This window comes from Chanos chanos, chromosome 6, assembly GCF_902362185.1.
Source record: "Chanos chanos chromosome 6, fChaCha1.1, whole genome shotgun sequence".
Taxonomy (NCBI): Eukaryota; Metazoa; Chordata; class Actinopteri; order Gonorynchiformes; family Chanidae; genus Chanos; species Chanos chanos.
This window is the reverse complement of record NC_044500.1, coordinates 14,342,258-14,367,476: the sequence shown is the minus strand read 5'-3', so window position 1 is coordinate 14,367,476 and position 25,219 is coordinate 14,342,258. Positions and strand designations below refer to the sequence as shown.

Genomic DNA, 25,219 nt, shown 5'->3' with positions numbered 1-25,219 from the left:
TGTCATACCATACAACACTGTGTTTCCTGACTTACTGTCGTAACAAAGTATTAGACCTTTTCTGAATCTGTCAGTAACAGTGTTGTTTGCTGATGAATTAAACCATCTTTAAACACCAATCATTGTTTAAGGAAAATGCCTTTGTTAAAAAACATATTTAAGAGCACTGATGTTCTCAAAATGACACACTGACTGCATTTGCTCAGTTTTGGGTTCTGTCTCCCTTTTTATTCAAAAGCTATTGTACTCCTAGATGTCTGTCACACTATGAAGGACAAAAACGTTTACACAACTTTCCACTATGCAGGCTCTGAACACATGTTGGCATAAAAAAAAAGATACAAAGACATATTCACAAACACAAATAGGGAGAGAATATAGATATAAAGTCAGTTACAGTCTGCGTGCAAATTTTGTGCAAATTATTAACGTAGGTAAGGGGAGTTAATTGCTTCCTGAATCAACACAACTGTTGTACTATTATTTTGAAAATATCCGCATTCCGGACATTTTGGATGAACGTCACGATTTGGATAGGTTTAAGACTGACTGCGAGATCTACCAGTTATGACGGAATATTTACACAGCTACGCTCAGAAACAAAAACAAAGCAAAACGACACATGATTTTTAAGTAAGTACCATGCATAGCATATTCTTTCTTACAACCATCATAAAATGTGAACATTCCAGCAACTTCCGTCGCACCAACGCTGCCATTGGCTAGCGTCACCGGAAACGAACGTCTGTCCTTGAGTAACGTTGCAACGTGAGAGGAAAGGATGTATGTTCCCGCAATTAGCGACTAATGTGTCAATAGAGCAAATATTGTACGCTTTGGTCAAATTATCAGTCGGTAAGCCAAGTATGCTGTAATACTGATGATCTAGAATCGCTTATATGTATTCTTGCAGGTGTTTCAACAACGGTCGTCCAGTAGGTTACTACGATGCACCTTACAAAATGCATGTTGTTGCTTATAACATAGCTGGTGAACCTGGTCACAGACATGTCTTTTTGCCGATAACGATAAGTTAGTCCTCATGGCAAACCCCATACGTTCATCCTAATTGGTTTAATGTTGATGTAGGTAGTCTGTGTTATAATTGGTGCAGTTTTGTGCCAGCACTAACTATACCAGCTCGTACCTTTAGCCAGTTTGTGTCCTTTACTAAGTACAAAAATTAGAGATAAATCCGCTACAAATAAATATGTAAATGCGTCAGGGAAACACTTATAAATAAAGGTCGAACATAATTATTTTACACTCAACTTACAGCGAAACTATGAACGCTTAATCACCCGTCATTGTCTCTGAGAGCTAACTTGTTCCCCTTGCTATGCTTGTGCCCACCAGCACAACAAGATGCCGTTACTCAAGTATTCACCACGGCTATGGGATGCACTGAAACTAAAGCAGGGCATCTACGCTCGTCTGCCCCAACATTACCTCCGCTCCCTGGAGCAAACAAGCCTGGCCACGCCAGTGCATTGGAAACCACTAGGGGTCAAATACAGGGCTAACCCCAAAACAGGCCTACGTGAAAGGGTGGAGGATGTGCCCATTCCTATCTATTACCCTCCAGAGTCTCAGACAGGACTCTGGGGTGGCGAAGGTTGGATATGTGGGTACAGATACGCTAACAATGACAAGGTAAGCTGACGTGTTGTTATAACATGACATGCATCTGGTTGTTCATTAGCAGGTTGATGTTGCAGGAACTGTGTTCCCCAGTGTGGTCAATTATTCTTAAGTTCCTTTGTTAGATATTCTTAAATTCTAAACTTTATTTTCTTTGCAGCTCTCAACAAGGCTGAAGAAGACCTGGAAGCCTCAGTTATTTAAGAGGGAGCTGTACAGTGAAATTCTGGACCAAAAGTTCAAAATCACCGTCACGGCTCGTGCCCTGGACCTTATTGATGCTGCCTATGGTTTTGACTTCTATATTCTTAAGGTAATAGTACTGTCCCCAGAACTTGTAAGAACAGCATTTTAGTTATAGCTTAATGATCATTTTTTTAAATCTTGCTTTAGCTTTGTTGCGGAATTTTCCGCCAAAAAGCTTAAAGGTGCTGTGCTGAAAGGGGTTCTCAAAAATGTAGGAACTTGAATCCAAAAGTCCCTAAATTTTCCTATTAGTGATTGAAAGTAGAATCAGGCAGCACCGTGGCCCTGAAACCTAAGATTTGAAACCTTAGTATGCTGGAACATATGCAAATATAACAGTGCATACGGGTATATCTGGAAGTAATCAGTGGTGGCGTGATGACGTGCACATACTGTTACATCAGCATGTAGAAGTGAGAGTACAATGTCCTGTCATGTGTGTTATATTCTCATACAACAATATATTAATATATATTCAGTCAGGTCTCCAAAAAGATTCCAAGGCCAGCTTAAGCCTCACTCTTACAATGTTCTTTTTATTCTCAGTTTGCTTTTTTCTGATGCAGTTTAATTTTTAGGTCTAGAAAATGTTTTGTGGTATATTTTCCAGTCTTCTTTTTTTGCATTCAGACCCCAATGCAGGATTTGAACTCAAAGCTTGGCATGGACCTGAAGCGTGCTATGCTGCTAAGACTTGCACGGAAAGACACGGAGCTCTACCCTGAGGATCCCAAACAAAGGGAAAAGATCTACAATAAGTATAAGGTGAGTCCTGTTGCCTTTTTGCAGACAGGTTGTGATTCTACATGCTTCTTGGTCACAGTGTAATGGAGTAGGTTATATTTCATGGTCCTTTCTTGTTCATATTTTTGTTCAAAGCAGCAGTTTGAGATTCCTGCTGAAGAAGCAGAGTGGGTTGGGTTGAGTCTGGAAGAGGCTGTGGAGAAGCAGAGACTCTTGGAGCACAAGGTAATGTCATGCAATGTCTAGCAGAATCAAGTGGACAAAAATGCTTTTTTTGGTATGAGAGCCATCTGTAAACACTTTGCTGAAGTCTAATTCTCTTTGCTTTGCTTGATGTTTGTCTTCCAGGAACCAGAGCCCCTGTTTAAGAAGTGTGTGGAGGATCTGGTTAAGGAGCTTGCCATTCAAAAACTTTCACAACCCCAGATTGTAGAGAAAGAATGAGAACTTTCTATCAGCCGGTTTCAAGGGAGTCAACATTAACACGTGACTTTTGGCTGCTGCAAATGAGTAAATACGTCTGTTTTATTCATTGCAGCTAAAATGTAACGAATAAGGATAATTTTTGTATTATTATTCAAGAAAATGTCCTCAGCGTTGCAACAAGGTGACTTCATCACAAAAATGTGTCAGTAACTCGTGGAGCGAGAGGGACAGAGGGGTGGAACCATGTTCACACTAGTGAATGCACACTGGGTGGTTTGATCTTTTCACCCATAAAACATTTAATTTATGACTCAGTGGTGATACATAGGTTGGCTGTAATTTTTGATGTTATGGGTTTGTAGAAAGAAAAAAAAAAGTCACACACAGAAACTGGCTCGTTTTATTTATTTTTTTCCCCCTCTTATGCAAATGAACTGTTGACTTGGAACCTACAAATAGTGAGACACATTCCACTGTGGTATCAAATGTTGAGGAGAACCAGGACAAATCCTGACTGTTTTCTCTTAACAATAGAAGGAAACAAGCTACTATCAAGTAATGATCAGTTACGTCATTATAGAACTGTGAAGCACAGTCATGGTGGTTTGACCTCAGAATATATTGCATGACTCACAAGCAAGCTTCATGTTGTTTTAACATCACCTTTCGATCCTTGTTGTTTGGTGGTTACGGCTAAAGTTTCAGGGAGAGAGAAAAACAACAGCGAGGCTTGTGCTCTAATTCAAGGAAATAGGATGAGATTTATTATTACTGCACTGACAAGAGCAGTAAGAAAACCTGTGACGTAGGCACCACCAGGGGGCAGGGGCTCATAATTATGAGGTTTATAATTCACACAAACTGCTTCATCATGCCGGGCCTACCGTCCATATTCAAAATCGATTGCTATCATGTATTTACCTTTAATGGAGAGAATAATATAACTTATTACACAGTTACATGGTTGTCTGTCATATTGAAATTATTCAAAAGTAGAAATAGGGCAGCATTGTCCCTACAGAGGCCTACAATTCCTCTTTCATGTCTGCTTTTGTTCAACTATTTAGCTATTTCAACAACCCATAACTCACTGTGACCTCAACTGCAGTGATATCGTCTAATTTATTGCCTCTGTGCATCATACCTGCCAGTGCTGATATTACATTGTTCCCCCTGCCAAACCGCATTCTGCCTTACCTAACCAGTGGTTTGCACACAACTATATATAGGCTTAAATGTTATTGTTATAATTCATGAGTGTACACACCTGAATAGGTGTGTCAGCGAAAGTAATTCTATTTTTATCTCATGTCTCATACAGCAGGTGCTCTCATATTTACTATAAAAACAACTATCTTTGTAAATGTTATAGATTGCTCTTTTCAAAAAACAATACATAGATCCTCATAGACAGGTCTCTTTTTTGTATATATTTGTGTGTATGTGTCAGGCCATCTGCAAGCTGTTTAATGAAACAGCTGGACCTGAATAGTACTTGCCAACATTAATCTTATGTTTTCCAAACCTATTCATTACCACACACAATGAGCAATGAGATTACTAGTGTTCTGTACAGTGGCAGTGCAAAATCAACCTCTGTAAAATAAGAGTTTTTGGCACTTTGCTTCATAATTCAGTAAAAACCGTTGAGACAATATGTGTCAAAAACTACAGTCAACTGACTGCTTCCTCTCCTTTATTTATTCAGACCAACCAGGACTAGTTTACATAGGCCAGTGAGTAAACAGGGCTCCTGTGTGTGTTCTGTGTCAGAGAGAGAAAGAGAAAGCGACCATTTAAGGTTTGTCTGTCTTGCTTGTTCAACATCTGTCTTTATTTCAGTGTGTTTGTCTTTCTATGTGTGATTGTGAAAATTACAATAATCCATGATCTAATGTGAGTTGATCAGCCCATCACGGAATTTCCCTTATGGCATTAGGCCAGGCTTTTAACAGAATTGGTCAACAATACATGAATTAGGCCAATGAGCAGCTGTGTAAGCTGTGTAAACTTATCGTTTTTTTTAATCTATCTGGTGGCTCTCTGAGAAGTGAAACCAAATAGTGCCCTCAGTTGTGTTTCCCACACATCAGTTGGTAATGTTTGATTTGGTTGATAATGTGGCAGAGTTATTTTTACAGTGTGCATGAAATTCTGGTACCCCGTTTGGGTAAGTAAAAAATTTGTGACAGAAAAAAAAAAAAAACCTTTAACATTCCATTCTAGTGAATAATTAACAAGATGGCAACAAAAGAGACCAAGGCTTTGAGAACCAGTAAAAAAGAGAACTGTAGTCAAAAAAAGCACTAGCTGCCCTTTCCTTGAGGAAAGTTTCTTTTAAACTTATTCATAGTACTCATACTCCAAATTGTTTTAAAGCGCTTCTTCGTAGGTGTGACAGATCTGGAATGGAATATTTCTCCATTGCTGTGTAGTCAGGCATATTCCAAGACGATCATGGTCATTAATGATGAACCACAAATAATAAGCCACCATAAAAGGTTTGGAATGTGCGTAGGCAGTGTCATTAGCCTGAAACAAGGGCAGTGAAACTCATCCAGAAGTAATGATAAATAAGGAAGTGTGTATCTGCTTATTTATAGTCTTCCCATCCGCCACACGCAGCCAAACACAGGGACACGACAGGGTGTATGTCACAGGCTACAGATAACGATGCAAGAAAAAGCTGACATCTTTTAAAATGTAAAACTAATTTTGTTATCATTGCAGATGTTTTCCTCTGATTTTTTCATATTCTTCACAATAGATGTACACAGGGTTGGTGATATGCGAGAGCGGTACATGGTATGGCCAAATGAGCTGGGACAAACATAGCAAGTGAAACACAGAGTAACTGTCACCACATCCTTTCAAAACATTTTAATATGCAGTACATACATAATACAAACAGCAAATTGTACAGAGTTTGGAAGCAGACATAGTATGGCATTGTTTAAGACAGGAGACAGCAGATGGTTGATTCACGACACTGCAAAATGTTTCTCCTAAAAGCTAAATTAATTTAAAAGTAACACTTGACTCTACATATTGTACAGTGGAATTTTCATTATTCTAATGAATTTTTCATTTTCATTTTTCTAATGTATGTGTAAAACGTTAAGCAGAGCTCTAATCAGTTAGCTTGAGACCATTTGATCCACACAGAACTCATCCTTTACTTTATATTGACACGGAAAATAGGCTGCACAACGAATAACAATGTCCTAAATGTTTTGACAAAGGTCAGTGTGGTTTTCATGCTACTGTCCACTTCTGTACACCATCACAGCACTTGTTAGAAATACAGGAAAATGCATTTGTAAGGGAAATTTCAACAGGGTCACTCTACATGCAAGTCTACATAAAAGAGTTACGAGTTCTTCTCTAGTCCATACCAGCATGTGAGTAGACCCTCCAACATATGTATGTGTCACACCCAGCTGAACTTTCCCTGCTCAAGCTTGAGAAGGCATTTTCATTTCATGAAAACATACAATGTTGTCGTTTCAGACAGCCGGGGACGGCCAACTGAATCATAGGCTCGGCCTGCGAAACCTACTTTACTGACTCAGTCCTCAGCCATGTTTCTGGTCCTGCAGGCTTAGTAAACCTCTAAAGTCAGCAGCAATTCAAATAGCATCTGCTCTGGATCTCTTTGTGCATGTATATATACATATATATATATATATATATATATATATATATATATATATATACACACACACACAAACACATACAGACATCCATATACAGACACAAATATACAATACAAATATCTGTAAGAACAGACTCAGACGAACATTAAAAGGGAGAGGTTTCTTTCAGATGTGGTCGTTCTCACTCTCAGTCTTTACCTGGGTTAAAGAGAGGGTCTCCAGCTCTTGGGGTTGGAAACCCGATCCATCCAGCTCTGCGTGGAGGGATTGATTAGTCACCATATTGTTGAACTGGACGTCGTTGTAGAAGGTAAAGTTCATCGGCGCAGTGTTTACCCCCATATGGTTAAAATTCTGTGCATCTGTACCCTCAACTGCAAAGTTTGAGTTGGAATCCGTTTCTGCAATCAGCTGTCCGAGTGCGTTGCTGAAGTCTGAGTTTGGATTTTGCTCGAGAACGTAAGATATGCTTGATAAAATGGTGTTCATATCTTCAGGGCTGAGGCTTGGACAGTAGTCCTCTTGGAAGTTGTCTTCACAAGGGTAAGGTGCTTGATCTTCCTGAGGAGGAATAATTATGGGATCGGCACTGGGCAACGGCTGGGGTAAGGGAAACTGATCAAACTGCTGTGAAGTTCCGGGCTGAGCCACCATGCCAGGTGCTAAAATGGGGAAAAGAGCGAAAGAATAAACATGATGATGACAGTTTGCGTCAGTGACCAAATAATCTGGACGTTTGATCTCGGCGGGGGGGGGGGGGGGGGGGGGGGGGGGGGCTGTCAGTGCTTTACCTGTGACACTGCACCTGTCCGTAAACACAACATCCTTTTTGATTTTCCTCTTGCGGTTTACTTCATATGGATCTGGACATCAAATCAAAAAAAAAAAAAAAACAAGCACAAAGGGAACAATGATATACTCGGTAATTGATGGAGAAACATGTTTTTTTTTAAAAGAACACCACATTCTGGGTTTCCTGAGCAACAGTCGGACAGACAGACAGACAGTTGGTGTGTTTCACAAAACCAAAGTAACTCTGCTGAGGTTTTGTAATCTCAGTAAATCTAAGAATAGGTGTTTCCTCCAATGCACTTTCAGTTTCAGGATTTACACGATGAAGGCTTGCAAAAAAATATTAATGCATGAAAGCCGATATCCTTTCTTGAGGATACGGTTAATTTGCCTAAATATACCATTCGGTGCCTTTTCACTTCAGTTCCTAAGTACAGTTTTAGATATATTCAATCCCTAGACTTGTGGATAATGTCAGTAATTACTAATTAGTCTTGTTGTCATGAAAGTACATTTAATTTTGTCCCTTATTTGGAATATGACCTATTATGCAACCGTTATGTGTACACTTTACAACCAGTTAAAAGATATGAAACAGAACAAACTCTGTCTCATCCCTTTGTGTTGTCTGACAAGAGCAGTGTATTTATGCTGACCTGAATTGTAGGGCAGATAGGTGAACTTGACTGGTTCGCTTTCCATGCGGTCAGACAGACGGCGCAGAAATACATCAACCTCTTTCTCTTCGGTGATGTCTTGCTCCTCAAAGGGCGGAGACTTGAAGACAATGGCAATCTGCCTGTGTACGTCGGTCTGGGCAAACTCCGCTTTGGCCTGCCACTTTCCCAAACTGAAGATTATCTCTATGTCATCTGTGCAGGCATGCAACCACACACTCACATATTTGTTTTCAAGTCATACAATTGATCTTTAACCTAAAAGGACATGGTTAATGATTTCTCTTAGATGACATATTAGGTCCCTATTGCACTGGACGTGAACACGTTTATTTTCTCAGTCTGCTGCATTGCCTGTCTGCGCCTCTCATCTCTGACATTTCTCCATAATTTATAGCGGGCTGATTGTTGGACTATATGGGAGTTTGAAGTTACCTTTTTGTACTTTGTCACAGAGCATGTAGATTTCAGTCTTTCCAGTGCAGGGTCCCCTAACAACATTCAGTCGATTAATTTTCAACTCTGATGTCGTTGTAGCCTCTGTCAAAATACAAACATACACACACAATCAGCATCTTCTTAAGACTTAAAAAGGGAAATCTGAAGCTGGTACTGACCTCTTATCATGTTTGGCATAGATTAGGACACAGCACAGACCGTCATGCATACTAAACCATGCACAATATTGTGATATGTGTGTATACATTACATTGATAGTTTGCTCTTACTTTTGTCATAGATGGGATTGGAGAGCACAGGTGCTAGATGGACCCTTTCCCCATCCTCTCTCTGTAACTCACACTGGAAGCACAGGCGAACGGTATTCAGGTCCAAATCTTCAGCGCCCTTAGTGTTGCCAGCTAACAGAGCAGGTGAGAGAAGAGGCCTATTATTACTGTGGACACTGACTGTTTGACTCATTATAATAAATGAATAATGGGAATAATAATAAACATTAACTCATTTATAATAAATGAATAATAATTACCTAACAAACATGTTGACTACTTCAGTGAATGGAACATTGGAACAGTACAGTTTAAATGAGTATTACAGACCTAAAGACAAATATTGGAACTCACTGCTAAATGGATCAATGTTTATCTCCCTCCTCTTTTGTAATGAAGCTTCAACCTCTTTCCTTCTTATACACTGGATACCTAAATTTGAAAAACTAGAGGACAGAAACACATAACTTAAGTACAAATGTAAGTACAATGTAAGTAGCTTAATTACAAATGTAGAGTAAAAATTACATATGAAATGTGGAGTTTTAGGTTGTTCTCGACTGTGACAACCGTGAATGCAGTACGTACACATGCCGGCGACTGGACTGAGGGTTGAAATGTATGACACAGATCCCATCAGTACAGTCCTTCCCTACGAGGCAGTGAGGGTGTGGTCGATAAGGGAGGTCCTTGGTCACCAACGAGACTGTGACGCTCACCCTTGTAATCCCTTCAGTAGGCCCTTGGAGCTAACATGCAAAGTGAAGACATTGCATCAAAGAAGTGTAAAATCAATGCTCATTTTTTCCATATGCGGTTATTCACAAGAGTGGAATTTGTGAGTATGTGTTTACTTTAGAAAGGTGTTTCCCTGTGTCAGATCTGAAATTGCTATAAACGTCTTTGCGGAGGGACTTTTTTCAGCTCTGTTGTCTAGCATGATTTTTGACACCATTCACACAAACCATAACAGGGGAACCCCCTTGGGCTTGGGATAGCCGGTACATTCCAAAATCAACCCACAACAAGTACTAAACGTTTTATACGGTATATGTTTCAGTTAACTGCTGTTCAGTTAAAAACCAAAGATGTTCAGAAGAAAGAGTTCTGTGAGCAGTTTTCAATACATGTTACGAGTGACAGGACTGAAATGTTAGATGCCAATATCTGATGCCACAGACCAAAAGTGAACAACCTTTTACGTAAACATTATGAAAATATGGTGATGTAAACAGATAGCCAACATAAATACAAATACACACACAGTTATTAATATCCAATACAGGGATGCATTTACAACACAAAAGTGCTATCTAAGAGTTCATTGTCAAGTTCAATGACTAACATTTTATTCATTTTAGTATTCAGTGGTATTCAGAAAGACGCAAAGGTTCCTCATGTACTCAATAAACACTTGAGAAACTCATTCACATTTCTCTTCAGATACTCTTAACTGATGCAACATTTGACAATAACATCCAACACATAGATATAAAACAATAGCTCTGACTAAGCAAACTGAAACTGAGATAGCACAGGGTGCACACACAAACACAAACACAAACAAACACAAACACATACAAACAGACTCAGACCCCCAGGCGCAGAAAGACCTTCAAGCATCCAATCCCTCACACTGACCTCAATGGCTGGCAGGGTTTTGTTGACTTCAGTGCTGGAGGCTCCAAGGATGCTCCCAGCCGACCGGCCTTCACACTCATAGCGAAACCTCATACCACGTTCCTTAGGTTGTTCCACCACCACCAGCTGAGGTTTAGCCAGAAATTGCTCAAGCATCTCTGTACCCGTACTCATCAGTTCTGTCCTAGGACCTCGCGATATTGTAGATCCTCGTCCACGTCGAGACGTGGTCCCTTTACCACCCCGTGAAGGATGGAGCGAGGCCATATTACCGGTTCCTGAGGCTGGAACTTCAGAAAAAGGTTTTATACGCTGTAACAAGAAACAGAGAGAAAAAGCCACTCACTGAAAAAAAGTGCAAACTTTCAAGGATTGTGACTTGTTCCACAAAAAGTGTGAAGTTTTTAGTTTTGTTTACTTGCAAAACATTCAACTAACTTCTGCTCCTGCTGACATTAATATACTTATTACATTTTACATTAGGAGCATAGTATCAAAGATTCTTACTTGTGCACCTGCCATTTCCATGGAAGGTTCAAGTAAAAAACTTAGAAAGCTATTGCATTAGGTCTAGTTATATTAAAATTATCAAATTCATCTAAGTATGTCACATATGTCCAACTAGCCACATGGTAGTGATTACTGCATTCAACCATTCAAAAAACTGACTTCACTGAGTTAAAACCCAACATCCTCATGGCAGACTTCATAACATTTTCAAATTTTAAGCTTTATAACATGAGGGGAAAAAGCAAAACACTGCATCAAGGAACAAATCTCTGAAAGTGCTTTTTCATCCCACTTTTAGACCAGTTAAACCATGCACAACTGGGCAAACAAACAAACAAACAAACAAACAAACAAAAACACATTCTGTTTTGAAGTTACAGCAGAGAGTCAACACGTGATTCATACTCTAACTCCTTGGTCTACACCACATGACCACTAACTGTGAGATCAGACTGAGAGAAAAATGGAGAGAGAGTAACACAATCAGAAACAGGAAGAGGCTGCTAACAGCAGGCTTCACTCACAAGTTTGTTGTAAGCCAACGTTTACACGAGCTGTTTTAAAACACGAAGAAATTCTGTCTGAAGACAATCAAGTGAAATTACAAAGTAAAATGAGAAAAAAGAGAAACTGTCCAGTACTTGAGAGGTCATAACAGATAGGGAGCAGAAGAGAGAAAGAGATCGTTTAGACATGCCTGGAAACAGCCAGAGGTCTTCTACACAAAGAACTGCTCAACGGCAACAGGAGGAGCATGACAGGGAAGGAGGAAGTTAACAGAGAAGAAGAAAAATCAACCAATGAGAGATGAAGAGAGACGAGGGGCGGAGACCCAAACGGTCTTTTGCATGTGTCTCCTTTGTGTTGAGGGAGTAAAGCATGCATTTGAAGTACAGTAGACTAACCGAAAGTAAGAATCAGTTTAGAAGTCTCCCAGCCTCTCCATTTTACTCCTATATATCCTAACCTATTGTTTTTCCTTACAATATATTGAGAGATAAAACAGACTCTTATCTAAAGCTCAAAAAAAAAAGCTCAAACTTTCAGCCTTGAGGCACTATGAAGCACTCAGTGAAACCTTATTTATGAAAGCATGATAGGCATCACATATCAAAAATGATGGCACATGGTTGTCGTGCCTGTAAACTTCATTCCAAACACATGCTGCATTCTACACACTTGCAGATCCTACGATGATGACCAACTGACTAAACAACAAAGCTTTTTGTGAAAAGCTTTGTGCGGAAAAAAGAATGAATAAAGAGCAAATATATCAGTAAGGAAGTACTAGTGAGACTCTTTCTAACTGGTATTGATTTAAATTACTGTGTAAGGTTAAGCAGAACCAGAACCTCTACACACAGGAGCTTACTTGTGGGGCACTGCCTCTTGGAACCAGTTGTGGTGGTGCACACCTGGACACTACAGCTGGGATACTTGATGGAATATCTGGGTCTGCTGGTGGAGGAGGAGGCCCAGGTAGCATAGATTTTGAAGACCCTGTCGACTTGTCTTCCTCAATGTACTCATTTATGAGATCTGCACAGACAAATACATTGTGAAGCCACACTTTTCGCATGGTTATAGACATACCTTTATACAGTAAAGTTAGCATGTCATGTAAGTTTAGAGCACAACGACTGGAAGAACAACAGTGAGAGTGTGTTTACAAATACAATGCATAAAGCACCTACAGTTGAAAAGGCAAAAGCTTAAAAAAAAAAAAACATACAACATCTCCAGTGATGAAATGATAACTTACCCAATTCGCTTTCTGGGAGCAGCGTATCTGTAACATTAACAAACACTTCAGCTGCATGCAACGCATTACAAGAAACTGAAACTGAAAGTCGGGATTATCTCTGCATGAACTAAGGGTGGCAAGATGGTTATCCTAGGTGTCAAGATGGAGACTGCATATCACGAAATATAAACTTCTGACAGTTCACTTGATTAATTTTGCATGGGAGGTATACTTTAATACTTCATTCATAGTTCATTCTTCGGCTATTAGACTAAAAGCACTGAACGCAATTTTGCACATAAGTCATTTCACAACGTGAATAACATTACTCTGGGGAGGGTGGGAGGGGGGGGGGGGGGACGTGTTCTTTTAAAATCGCATAATTTAACAGGTTACTACACTGCGAATGCGTCTTAGAACAGCGTACGTTCTATCTCATGGACTACGTAGCAGCATTTCAGGCTAAGACAATGTGCTGCGGCCTATGAAAGGTATATGGAAGTAAACTTACCTCCGTTAACGGATATCCCATTGGAGATGCTCATTTTTCTTATACCATATGTAGCCAGTATAGAGAAAACTGATCAACTCTTCTCGCTTCGTAAAACTTCACTAACTCGTACGATCAACCCCTCAGCCCGCACATCAAGAACGACAAGTTGTGAGAATTATGAGCTCATTTCCGGGTAGGCTGTTGTATCAGCTTGTCCACTGAGACTCCTTTAGCGAAAATTTAGGAACAATTGAACTATTCTTTCCTGAGAGTACTGATGCACCCCATGCACGGAGCCAATAAAGTCACGTTCTAATTTGAGGCGTTTCACTTTAGCGAGATTTCTTTTGCCGTGTGTTTGCGTGGAAATCCCCTTACGTCATGACTTGGGAAAACCCCCAAAGTCAGTTGCTATGTCAACTAAAAGCAACCATATCTAAATCCTTGAACAACTTACTTATAAGGTATGAAAGGTGAAAGGGAGCATTGTTTACAAATTAAGCCTTTATAACTCCCCGACCAGGACTGGGGAAAAGATCGTCTGACAAATATTACGATGTAACGACCAGAATGATACAGTTCGAGGTAAACCGAGAATCTATTTCTTTCGATTGCATCACCGATATGTGTGGCAACGCAGTTGCTGAATCATTGCCTATTAAAGATATTTTTCTTAAAACTACTTCTGTATGGACAAGTCCAACACTTTAAAATCTCGCAGTCTCTAAATTCATATCGCCCCAAACTTGATTTACCCCTTAAAATACATCCTTATCGTTTTTGGTGGGAACATACATACGACGTGCGCTAACTAACAGTCAGTTGTTTGATTTTTGGACCTTAAACATACTTGCCTTGCCAGCCTCACAAGAGCCGATGCTCAGTTCAGAGGTTAGTTGTTCACCATGTCTGTCCGTTACCTGGCAAATGAGCCACCACCAGGTAACCATGTGAAATGTCACCATCTCGATGATGCTGCTCAAGATGTGTACAAATTCAAGGATGGCAATTAACTTAGCTGGACACTATTTTAGTGCGGTGTTTTTTCCCCCAAGTAAAGCTAAAGTGGGTGAATACCTTTTCGTATTTTATTAAGAGATAACTCTGGACCATTTTTAGTCTTGTTCATCATTTCCACATTTCGGGAAACCAGGATCAATTTATTAAAATCTTTACGGTACCGTGGATAAATTTACATTTAAAAACAGGCCCAAATCAAAATTCTGAGAAATACAAATTTCACTCGCCTCAGAGTTTATGAATGGATTTTTAAAATCAGTTTGGTAATACTTTATGTAGTCTACATGTCCAATATTAAAAAACACAAGAGGCACTTCAAAAACGAGAAGTTAATGTGCATTTATACCCTAATGTTAAAATTTTGTGTTTTCTTTTTTATTATTATTATTGTTATTATTATTATTGTTATTATTATTATTTCTCATCCATATATCATTGAGACCCATGAGGCAATAAACAAAAACAAGGTCTGCATAAAATCTTTGAACTGCACTTTTGCTTTACTATAAACATGAGTGATCAAATTTTAATGTACCAAAATAAAAGCCCAATTAATTCAGAATTACGGCACCAAAAAAAACAAAAAAGAAGAAGAAGAAGAAGAAGAAGAAGAAGCAAGACAAACCAGGCGTTCAGACTCAGGCATCGCTGACTGTGGGACCAAACAACCGTTGTCTTGCACACACACACCAGACTCAGCAGCTGTAATTCAGCAGTGTTCCTGCTTTGGAGTGTTGAATATTAATGGGACAATTCAAAAAAAAAAAAATCAGAGGACCTCTGTGAGAGGACCAGCAGTTTAGCTATTGCTAGACATTTTGACATCAGCACAATTAATTAAGTTTACAAGCTGAGATTCTGTACAGTTTCAGGACATACAAAAAGAAATTCAGTGACTGAAATCATAGTCTTCACCATTATTAATAATATTAATATAGAATTATATATTAATACCTACAAGGCTGCTTTTTTTTTTGTTCAAGTTTGGAACATCAACCATTTTTGTTTAAAAATAAGGGAAGTCACTTTTTTTTTATTTTTTTTTTTTTAGCGAGAAGTGTTCGGATGAGATCAGCCATCTTGGCTTTCTTCAGAGCCAGGGCTACAACCTTCTCTCTCTCTTACAACATTCCCCAGTTCCCTGGTACCCCAAAACACAGCGCTCACGCATGGAATGGAAAAAAAAAAAAAAAAAAAAAACATGACAAGGAATCCACAGAAAAAAAAGGTTGCACTTGACTTTTTTTTCCCCCTCGATTACTTTAAAGTCTATGCAGATATGTACTGTGACTCATCCATCCAACCTCTCTCATGGGCACCAGTTCCTCTTTACCCCAAATCTCCGGAAAAGTAGTGTTACCAACCCCCCAAAAAAAATACATGATACAGTACATCACATTTTTTACTTCACTTGAACTGCAAAAATATGGGAGATCAAAAGAAATGAAATTTAGATATCTACATTAAATATGATTTTTCTGCGGATCCCACACACAAAAAAAAAAATAGGAAAGCTGAACTGAGATTTTTGCAGTGTCCTTTTACAGAATAGCATAAATCCAGTTCACTTCCCTGACAATTAAACATATGTTTTGTTTTTTGTTTTTTTTTGTCTTAAAGATGATCTGATGCACCTTCACAAGACAAAAGGGGTGAGGGTGGAGGGGGGGGGGGAGGCATAAAATGGCTTAATCATTTTTCTTCTCCCCCTCTGGTTTATCTGTGATGGCAGCAGCTCCGTCTCCCACTGTCGCCTGTGCTGAGCTGTCCTTGGTATGGTCCACTCCACTGGTGCCAAACTCATTGACACGGTTGGGATCTACTCTGTAGATCCAGCGTTGGTACAGGTAGATGAAGAACACTACATCTGTTAAGAGGGTGTGGATTCAGATTCATTGATTAAAAATATTGCAGCATAATGTTGACATGGAAAAAAAAAATGTATAGCAAGATCGTGAGTACGCTTTAGCAAAACCAACTTTTTTAACTTGTAACTAAATTTCATGACTCATGATTTAAAGTGTTTCTCATAAAAATAAAAGAATTAATATTTCACAGACAGCAGACAGTTTCAATATGCGAGTCATAGCAGAATCAGCTTTGAGAAGGTTATCAAACGACATGATTAAAAACAACAGAATGACGTGTCAGAACAGATACGCACCATCTCTGAGGCAGCCTATTCTATACATCATAGGCATCCTGATGACAAAAGCAAATAGGTCATCGATGAAAGTGTTGAGGGCTTTGTACGTCAGCATCCTCCACGGAAGATGAGCCACTGATTTCATTTTGTAATTAATGAAGAGTTGTGGTGTCATGGTAATAAAACCTGAGGGAAAACACAGCAAAAGCATTCAGAAAAAAAAAAATCTTTAATTTTTCAAATCAAACATTTATTTAAAATGAGATATAAACAAACAGTAAATACTACCACTTAAGACTTACCAAATGTTAACAAAAATCCATAGAGCATGCTCAGTACCCATGAGTACCAGCCTTTGTGCTCCACATATAATAAGCTGTAAACAGCATAGCACCCAAAGAGTGGGTACAACAACCATGACAGGTACTTGAAGGCCATCTGAGAAAAGCAGGGACATAAATCATAGCATAGTTTCGGTCGGCAGAAAAACAATTTGTGAACTTTGACCGTGCGGTAAAATCGTTGTACAATAATTTGTGTTCCGTGGGATTTTTTTTTTTTAAACTTACGTCATCATAGATTTTGGTGGAGGACTCAACATATGTGGACTTGTCTTTGAATATCAATCTTGGGAATACTCCTGCAATTTTGTTCTCTCTGTCCAACTGAGGGTAAGAGACAAAGCAACAGGATCAAAAGCAAGAAAAACAACAATAAAAAAAACAAAAAAAACAGGGATGATGTTCAAATGGTCAGAAATGATGAAAGGCCAGTGCTAGAGGCCCGTTTCGCTCACCCTGACGTCCATGACTTTGGTGATCTTCCAGAAGTCAATGAGAAGCCCAATGAACACGCTGACCTGCACCACAAAGTTGGTTTCGTTATCTAGGATGTAGAGCAGCACCACCAGCGACTGGAACACGCCGAATATGATGGAGCGAACCGAAAGCCCCTCCAGAGACTGACGGCTGTTCCAGAACTGGATATCTGAAATAAAGATAGAGGACAGATTGATTAGGGACCAGATCTTAACACTGGAAACAAGAACGACCACACGCACACACACTCATAGACACATATACATATATAGTCCTCTTATTACATGATAGTATCCGTCATTTTTCAAATCTATCTTTCTGAAACAGGCAAAGATATTCACCATTTTTAAAGGCCAGGAACTCAAAAATGCTGTGGACAATAGACACAACAATGGTCAGGCCCAGGAGGTAGGGATTTGTCTCTAGGAGAGCCACCTGTAAACAGAGATGTTTTCCATTACAAATTACCATCACTTCTCCAGAGCTACAAACAAAAGACAGCTGCTTATATCAAGAAAGCCTGCAAATCTTCAATAAACTCGTCCGCCACAGTGACAGATGAACTTCTCAGATAACAGAAAAGCAGCGACCGAAGGATTAATACTGGATGTAATGTTATTGGCTGTCCAGACCTTCACTGAGTCTTGGTCCTCGTCAGACTGTTCATAGGTGTCCTCTCCAAGGAAGTTCCAGGGAGAGCGGGCGTTCTGGGCAGCATATAGCTGCCAGCGCCAGAGGGAGAGGGGACAGTAGGTAAGCCGCAGAGGCAGCTTGGTCAGGGTCTCGTTAATGGGATAGTAGTCTTTCTGGAGGTTCCAGTAGTCATTGAAGTAAACTATGGGGTAGTAGTCTCCACTCACTGCATCAAACTTCACATCTGAGGAGGAGACAGAACAGGCGAGGATAAGAAGAGAAGAATCGTCAGCTTGCAACATAAATGTTTCCTTCATAGACATTATATGGAAAGGAAGGCCAATGATTTGAACACATGTTCACCTATGCTTACTATACCTATACAAATAGTAAAAAAAAGCACTTTGAGGCATTTAAAGCACTTTTATTTTTTATGTCAGTTTTGAGAGACGGGGTCTTACACTGGTCAAGAGGTGGGGGCACTGAGCCTTTGACCCAGGCTGTTTGGTCATCTACCATGTTAATGGTGAGGTTGGGATGCCAGTGAGATATGATCTCCACAGGACCGTGACTCTCCGCCCGCTGGGAATTAACACAGAGAAAGACAGTTTAAGAAAAGCATTGTAAACAGTGTTGTTGTTCGCTTCATTTTCATAAAGGTGCCTCACCTTAATCATTTCAGGATCTGCCTCTGTTTCACCTGTCAACAGGTTCTTGGTCTTGAGGAACTTTCTCCGCTTAAACTTGTTCAGCACTGACATCATCGAAAGTGAAAAAAAAGAGGAATAGGGTGAGGTAAGGGAGGCACGCAGACACACACATGCTGCTACTGGCATGGTAAAACCGTTTCACTTCCACAAACACAAACATGTGATAATCATAAGAAGGTGTCTGATGATTCTCAGGGTTTGGTTCCACTGACTTACTTCGAGTGGCATGAACTGTAGCCAGTCTGCGATGCTGGCCCTTGCGTTTAGGATCTGGGTGGAAGCCACTCTTGGTGAAATATACGTGGATGTATAAAGAACCATTCTGTTGTACCCTCTGTATGAAAAACATAACAACTCATTACATATATAGAAATACATTTGCTTCATACAGGGTTTTGTCCCTACAGAATTTCATATATATATTTATAAAATAATCTTCCATCTAATGGTGCACCGCCCCCAACCCCCGCCCAGGGAATCACTCTTGAAGTCCAACAGGTCAGCCCCCCCGACATTGTCCCACCTCAGGGATGTCCAGCTCTTGGTAGTGCTGATAACAGCCATCCCCTGTTTCTCCTGTGGTCCAGTCTCCATAGACTAGGTCCCTCTGGAACCAGAACAGTGCTTCTGTGTTGTTAAAGTCAGAAAATATCTCATCCTGAGAGACATATACATAGAGGTCCTGTGGAATGAGGAAAAAAAAAAGAAAAAGACAATTAGTACCACAAGTTAAATTATTCATATCTTTATTTATTGAAGATTTTCTGTTTTTTGAACAGGCAGGTTAAAAAAAGGCAGTACTAGATAGGTTTTCCAGTACAAAGTCTTTACAAAATGAAGAGAGAAAGAGTGACGTGGTATGCTTGCATGTGTGCGCGTTATATAACTTGTTTTGGGATGTGCTCAGTACCATGAGGGTGTCCTTGGGGAAAAGGTTGCGACTGGGAACTCGAGGGGCACCAGCCGGTGTGTTGGGGTCTGGCGTGGAAGGGCCTCTGCGAAACCAGCTGCTAATGGCCCAAATGATGAAGATCCTGTAATGAACCCAAATGACAATGAAATGAATGACCCTCCTGATTAAGGATTTCCATTATTTTCTAAAACTGATGACAGTATGCTTCGGTACCTCCCTTACATTCACCCCACATCTGGAAAACGTTCTTTATAAGGGTCTATCAGCAAAATTTCAATTTATCTTTGAATCTCTGATGGCATGATTATAACCTCCCTAAGTCAGTCACCATCACATAACTTAGTCATGTCCTGGGGCCAACACTGTTGCAACAACATGCAATATAACCTTTGTGGGTCTGAAGGGACCAAACCCCCTGACAGCCAATTATGGCACCCGAAATATACCACAAGTTCCAGGTCTTGAAGTCAGCTATAGCTGGTCTCCACATATGGGATTATTTAGGAGCATCTTTGATGTCAAAGTACATCCTGAGGTGACCCCTGAGTCATGAACCATCTCAACCAGTAATGTTGGATTCACATTACTAAAACACACACACACACACACACATATATATATATATATATATATGTGTGTGTGTGTGTGTGTGTATATATATATATATATATATATATACTCTTTTTAGTGCTTAGTAAGGTCTAGATCACATCTAGTATGATTAAGAACAATAGCGACTATATTAACTAGTCATGTTGGAAACCATTATGGACGCTCAAAACCGGCTTCAGAATATCTATACATGTGTGCAGAAACCAGTGTTTACTAGTAGTAGTAGAAGTGCAGTGATTAACTATGCAACACCATCAGTTTTGAAAAAAATGATAAAGAGTGAGGCCATTAATATTTCTACAAAGGGAACAGGTCATCCGCTACTGACAGCATTACTGAATTACACTCTAGCCTTTGAAGACCAAACATAAAAGAGAAACTGACAACAAACCGAAGCAGTCATTCAAAACATAAAAATGTACCCGAGCTGAAGTGGTCCTGAAAATAAAGATGTGAGTCAAGTTTATTTTCTACAGAGTAATGTTCTAAGTGCCCTAACTCCTCTCAGAGATGCATGTACGTATGTCTACAAAACAGGATCTTTATGGCTGAGATGGTAAGACCTAAGACTTCCAAAAGCACCGAGTCAATTTCATCAGATATCTCACCTAAGACCAGGAAGCCAATGCGTTATTATATAATTATACACATAAGTCCTTTACCGTCTGCATTAGATCTTGAAATATTATTTGTTTAATTGCCATTATCGTTAAAAACAACTGCCTTTGAAATTAACTCATAACGGATCTCTTCTATAATTAAAATTCAAATGAAAGGGAAGAGCTATTGGTAATAAGTAGATGTTTTCTGAAAAGCTTTGTACAGAAATTCTGAATCCAAAAAAGAAACATCTCCATATCTGTCTCCAGACTTACAGTCTAGCATAGATAATACAGGTTGAGCATCCCTTATCCAAAATGCCTGGGACCAGAAGTGTTTCGGATTTTGGAATACAGTCGTGCGTCGTTTAACAACGGGGACACATTCAAGGAAATGTGTCGTTAGGCGATTTCGTCATTGCGAGTGCATCACAGAGTGTACTGACACAAACCTAGATGGTATGGCCTAGTACACACCTTGGCCATATGGTATAGCCCATTGCTCCTTGACTACAACCCTGTTTAGAGACGCAGTAAACATGAGATGTATGAGGTTGCTGCTGGCTTAACACGACATACTATTTTACAGTAAACTTTTTTTATAAGTAAAAAGGGAACACTGTGTACACTACACTATAGTACACTCTATACACTGTAAGTAGAGAGGGTACATTCTAATAATGATAAAAAGTACAGTATGGTAAATACATAATAAACAACTGCAGCACAGTACACCAGCATCACCACAAACACGTGAGCTACGACGTTAGCACTGTTACCAACGGAGGTATCTGCAGCTCTTTTTGACATTTTCAAAAATATCTTTGTACCACAGAGCAGAGAGTATGCAAAAAAAAAAAACAAAGCAAATAAAGCACTTAGGTCTGGCACTGATGATGGTTAGATACAAATTGGCGCCAACAGAGCGTCAGAGCCCCACATGGGCAAGTGAGGTCAGGTGTAGAATTTCCCACTTGTGGCGTCATGTTCGGTGCTCAGAAAGGTTCGGATTTTGGAGCATTTCGGATTTCGGATTAGGGATGCTCAACCAGCATTGTCAAATTACTGTATCAAACTTTACGGACATTTTTCAGAGCAGGTTTCTGTGACCAGTACTCCCTTATGGTTTAGGAGTATAAACCAACATGCTGGAAGCAACCTTAACAAATTTCTGCTAGCTTCATTCAGAGAGTAAACGGCGAGTTATCCTGGTCATAGCCGTGCATATCCTGGACCTACCTGAAAAGAACACCCTTTATGACTTGCCAGGCATTGGGCTGCTGCTGTTGTTGTTGTTGTTGTTGTTGTTGTTGGGGGTCCTGGGCAGTCCCACCTGTCTGTGCAACCTGACCAGCAGCAGCTGCTCCATTACTGCTCACCTGCGCAAACACACACCAGTGTAAAAGAAGATATTAGAATATTACAATCCTATAAACATGAAATCTCTTAAATTTATACGGTCGCTGACAATAATCCAGAGTGAAATCTTCACAGCGAACTACAGTGGATAACAACACTAAGAGGAAAACTCTTCGCAGAAGCAAGCACAAAGAGCTATAAGTTCATAACAGAACATTTTTACCAATGCCAGAGAGTCCTCGGACTGACAAATGAATGATGACAACTTTGTACGTGCGGACAACTAAAGACCAGTAAAAAGGGGCTACCTTAAGTGTAGGCTACTGCTGAGAGAACTTAGAGTGCATTGTTTATAAGATACACAGTTCTGACTACATGGGCTAATCAACATCATGAACCAGCTTCTCATAAAGCTATTTACAAACTCATAAACAGCATTGTTTATATGGCAATGAGAAGATAGGGTAAACATTACACATTCCTTGAGACAACTGAGCAGTGACACATATGGACATGTGACATGACTAATCTTCACCCCACATCTCCCTCTCAAAGACAGTGATGAAGATAAAAGATCAGATGGTCTACAACAACAAATGGAATGACTTACAGCATTTTAATGGCAACAGATGCAATGGCTGCTTGTAATGGTTGACGTTTCCAGAAAGAGAGACTCGATGAAATGGCTGCATTTATTGGGTTTGAATTTTTACTGATTATATAAAGCAACCTGTTCTAGTCCAGTTATCCTGACAAACTTGTACATACCTGAACTCCTAATCAGAGAACCAGTCAGCTAGATCAGCACAACTGAGGTAATGATTGGATTTCATTGCAGGCTTTCTAACTGAGAATTAAAGCTAATGGCAGTTCTGTCAAAGAGGAGATGTGAATAGGTCGACTGAACAAGACAGCGTTCAGTTCCTGAACACACAACATCACCAAACAGAGAGTTACCCATACACATATAAATCAATGACATCTATTGATTTTCAACAGGTGGCACTGCAACAAATACTGACAGAGAATTATGTACAGATTGATCAAAACTGGGCAGCCTCAAAGGCAAATTGTTCGGTTAGGTAAAACAGAAGGCCAGACACATTCGTGTCAACTCATTTCAAAGCACTTGCGAGTCTACTATTTAAGTCTTAATTTTTAAGCCCAAATTTTAAGTACTAATTGCAAGTTAACCTTTTTAATCGTGAGAATCAATACCAGTTAACACCATGACATGATTTTCTCCCAGGGATGCAGTTTAACCACAATAAATAATCCATCAATATGGGCAAACGCACTAAGTGCTATGTTAAATTATAAATTAACCAAGAGGCAATGCCAGCAGTAATTGCATAACAACTTTTAACTAAAAATCCGATCCACTGGACACGTGCTTGGTCCGCAATGGAGGGTCATGTAATAATTCACTAAGCATTTGCTATTTGGAGTGGGCTTGGTTTACTCAACATGTTGTAAACATGGAGATCCATTCAGTGTTATTACTGCAGCTAAAGAATATGATGTAGATGCAATGACCCCGATTAAATTATTCAAAAGTGATATGAGACTCACTTAAAATCACAAATTTAGGTCTGTTAAACCAGAATGCAAACAGACCGGTTCTCCATCTTTCCCCTTTCTGAGAAGGGATCTCGACGTTCTATTGAACTCGAACCTTAACAAGGAGTTGCTAAGAGCTGTTCATGGGTTCAGCTTGATGAGCAAACCCTTTGAACTGTCATATACGCACGAGAAATCTCACGAACATTAACGTCCTTTCTAATTCACCGGGAATATATCCCTCAATTTTAACAAAACGTCGACTAGTCAATGATATGACACGAGGTTAAAGAGTCGAGACAGTCTTATAAAAATGAGGTGTTGCACTGGCCTCTAATGGTCTTGCCAACACTAGACGGCTTGGTAAATCAGGTGATTTACTCGAGCTGTTCCAGTGCTGTTAAACACACATTAATGAATCTATCATTATCTTTACTAAACTATGCTAACGTAGCCAACTAACCCGATGCTTAGGATGCTATTTAGCCGTGATAGCTTTCTATATGTTAACTATGCATGGTTAAATAAGCTTGATCACCCTAAAGATGCTATAGCAACGTGATTGTATAATCTTCGCTTGAGAAGATAACGCACTGGTTAGACGGTTCAATTGTTTAACGACAGTATTAATTAATGCTCGTTTCCACTCTGCTAAAAGCTAGTTAGTGGGTTAGTGGTTAAGTACCAAGCTTGCTAGCTACTAAGGTTATCATCTAGCCATTACCTATGACATAGGTTAGCTGCTCGGTAGCTTAAGCCGCGAGTTAAGTCAGCTAACACTGCTTTATCTTACTAATATACCAGTAAAATGCTAGATCTACAACGTCTGGAAGACATATCACTACTGTCATGAAGCTCCATTCAGATCACTTTTTGGGTCATGAGCACATAATGTTAGCTAACCTAGCTATCCACGCCATGTAGCTTTTCCAGCTACCTATGCTAGCTTGCGATTCGCTAAATACATTAGCAAGAGCTAGAACAGTCATGCTAAGCAACTAGCTTTAGCTCCACAGATTTCAACATATTCCCCACAGCATGATCTGCGGGTCGTACGACTCTGACCGGCATCGTCAGTCCTTGGTTACTCATAGAACCTCGCAGCGCGCACTCCTGAAAACGTGTCCGGTCGACATGTATACAGCAATTAAAAGCCATGATGCTAAACTGTGTTTAATGTGAGTGCTGGAATATCAGATATTCTTACCTCGCCGTTGCTTACGGTTGTCTGCTGTGTTGGTTCGGTCTCTGGTGCCGCCATCTTACCTGTCTCTGTCTCACACTGTTCTGTGGTGGTATGTAAATTTAGGCCCCGCGTGATCCACTCGCATTTCCTCGATATGTTGACCAATAACGTTTTTACACAGTGGACAGGAAGGTCCTGCCAGAAGGGGCCATACTGGTAAGGGAATTACAATCTATAGAGTGACAACAAGTGGTTTATGGATGCAGTGTGGAGTAACACGATTATCTGAGTGTTTGTTGACTTCCATTGCACATGTTTACCAGAAACAGTTTAAATGTAAAAATATCTAATGCAAAACAGAGTAA

The 25,219-nt window shown here is 39.8% G+C and overlaps 3 protein-coding genes across 3 annotated transcripts; 1 reads left to right on the top strand and 2 right to left on the bottom strand.

Annotated features, from left to right (window-relative positions):
• Window positions 1-754: 754 nt before the first annotated feature.
• Window positions 755-4,681, top strand: mrpl28 (mitochondrial ribosomal protein L28). Its single transcript, XM_030777518.1, has 6 exons — window positions 755-855; window positions 1,357-1,653; window positions 1,802-1,954; window positions 2,518-2,652; window positions 2,770-2,856; window positions 2,980-4,681. Exons 2-6 carry the CDS (start codon window positions 1,366-1,368, stop codon window positions 3,073-3,075), a joined length of 759 nt encoding a protein of 252 aa, XP_030633378.1. The 5' UTR covers window positions 755-855; window positions 1,357-1,365; the 3' UTR covers window positions 3,076-4,681.
• A 2,118-nt stretch (window positions 4,682-6,799) lies between these two features.
• On the bottom strand, window positions 6,800-11,646 carry relb (v-rel avian reticuloendotheliosis viral oncogene homolog B). The gene is made up of 9 exons (XM_030777365.1): window positions 11,586-11,646; window positions 10,552-10,863; window positions 9,499-9,659; window positions 9,265-9,356; window positions 8,911-9,042; window positions 8,618-8,722; window positions 8,162-8,377; window positions 7,505-7,576; window positions 6,800-7,375 (listed from the first exon to the last, which is right to left on the bottom strand). Exons 2-9 carry the CDS (start codon window positions 10,816-10,818, stop codon window positions 6,879-6,881), a joined length of 1,542 nt encoding a protein of 513 aa, XP_030633225.1. The 5' UTR covers window positions 10,819-10,863; window positions 11,586-11,646; the 3' UTR covers window positions 6,800-6,878.
• A 3,104-nt stretch (window positions 11,647-14,750) lies between these two features.
• On the bottom strand, window positions 14,751-24,950 carry clptm1 (CLPTM1 regulator of GABA type A receptor forward trafficking). The gene is made up of 14 exons (XM_030777532.1): window positions 24,876-24,950; window positions 21,989-22,128; window positions 19,536-19,659; window positions 19,149-19,307; window positions 18,842-18,959; window positions 18,584-18,669; window positions 18,377-18,497; window positions 17,915-18,159; window positions 17,624-17,717; window positions 17,261-17,451; window positions 17,034-17,129; window positions 16,767-16,902; window positions 16,483-16,650; window positions 14,751-16,185 (listed from the first exon to the last, which is right to left on the bottom strand). Exons 1-14 carry the CDS (start codon window positions 24,927-24,929, stop codon window positions 16,007-16,009), a joined length of 1,911 nt encoding a protein of 636 aa, XP_030633392.1. The 5' UTR covers window positions 24,930-24,950; the 3' UTR covers window positions 14,751-16,006.
• Between the last annotated feature and the right edge of the window lie 269 nt (window positions 24,951-25,219).

What these genes read in the sequence shown, in the direction of transcription:
- relb (XM_030777365.1), bottom strand. Translation starts at nt 10,818, where the DNA reads ATGGCCTCGCTCCATCCTTCACGGGGTGGTAAAGGGACCACGTCTCGA. An exon ending in CAGTCCAGTCGCCGGCATGT is followed by an intron (nt 9,357 to 9,498) that starts GTACGTACTGCA and finishes TCTGTCCTCTAG; the next exon opens with TTTTTCAAATTTAGGTATCC. An exon ending in GGACAGGTGCAGTGTCACAG is followed by an intron (nt 7,376 to 7,504) that starts GTAAAGCACTGA and finishes TCCCCATTTTAG; the next exon opens with CACCTGGCATGGTGGCTCAG.
- clptm1 (XM_030777532.1), bottom strand. Translation starts at nt 24,929, where the DNA reads ATGGCGGCACCAGAGACCGAACCAACACAGCAGACAACCGTAAGCAAC. An exon ending in ATAAAGGGTGTTCTTTTCAG is followed by an intron (nt 19,660 to 21,988) that starts GTAGGTCCAGGA and finishes GGTTCATTACAG; the next exon opens with GATCTTCATCATTTGGGCCA. An exon ending in AAGAGCTGGACATCCCTGAG is followed by an intron (nt 18,960 to 19,148) that starts GTGGGACAATGT and finishes TTTTTCATACAG; the next exon opens with AGGGTACAACAGAATGGTTC.
- mrpl28 (XM_030777518.1), top strand. Translation starts at nt 1,366, where the DNA reads ATGCCGTTACTCAAGTATTCACCACGGCTATGGGATGCACTGAAACTA. An exon ending in AGATCTACAATAAGTATAAG is followed by an intron (nt 2,653 to 2,769) that starts GTGAGTCCTGTT and finishes TGTTCAAAGCAG; the next exon opens with CAGTTTGAGATTCCTGCTGA. An exon ending in AGAGACTCTTGGAGCACAAG is followed by an intron (nt 2,857 to 2,979) that starts GTAATGTCATGC and finishes TTTGTCTTCCAG; the next exon opens with GAACCAGAGCCCCTGTTTAA.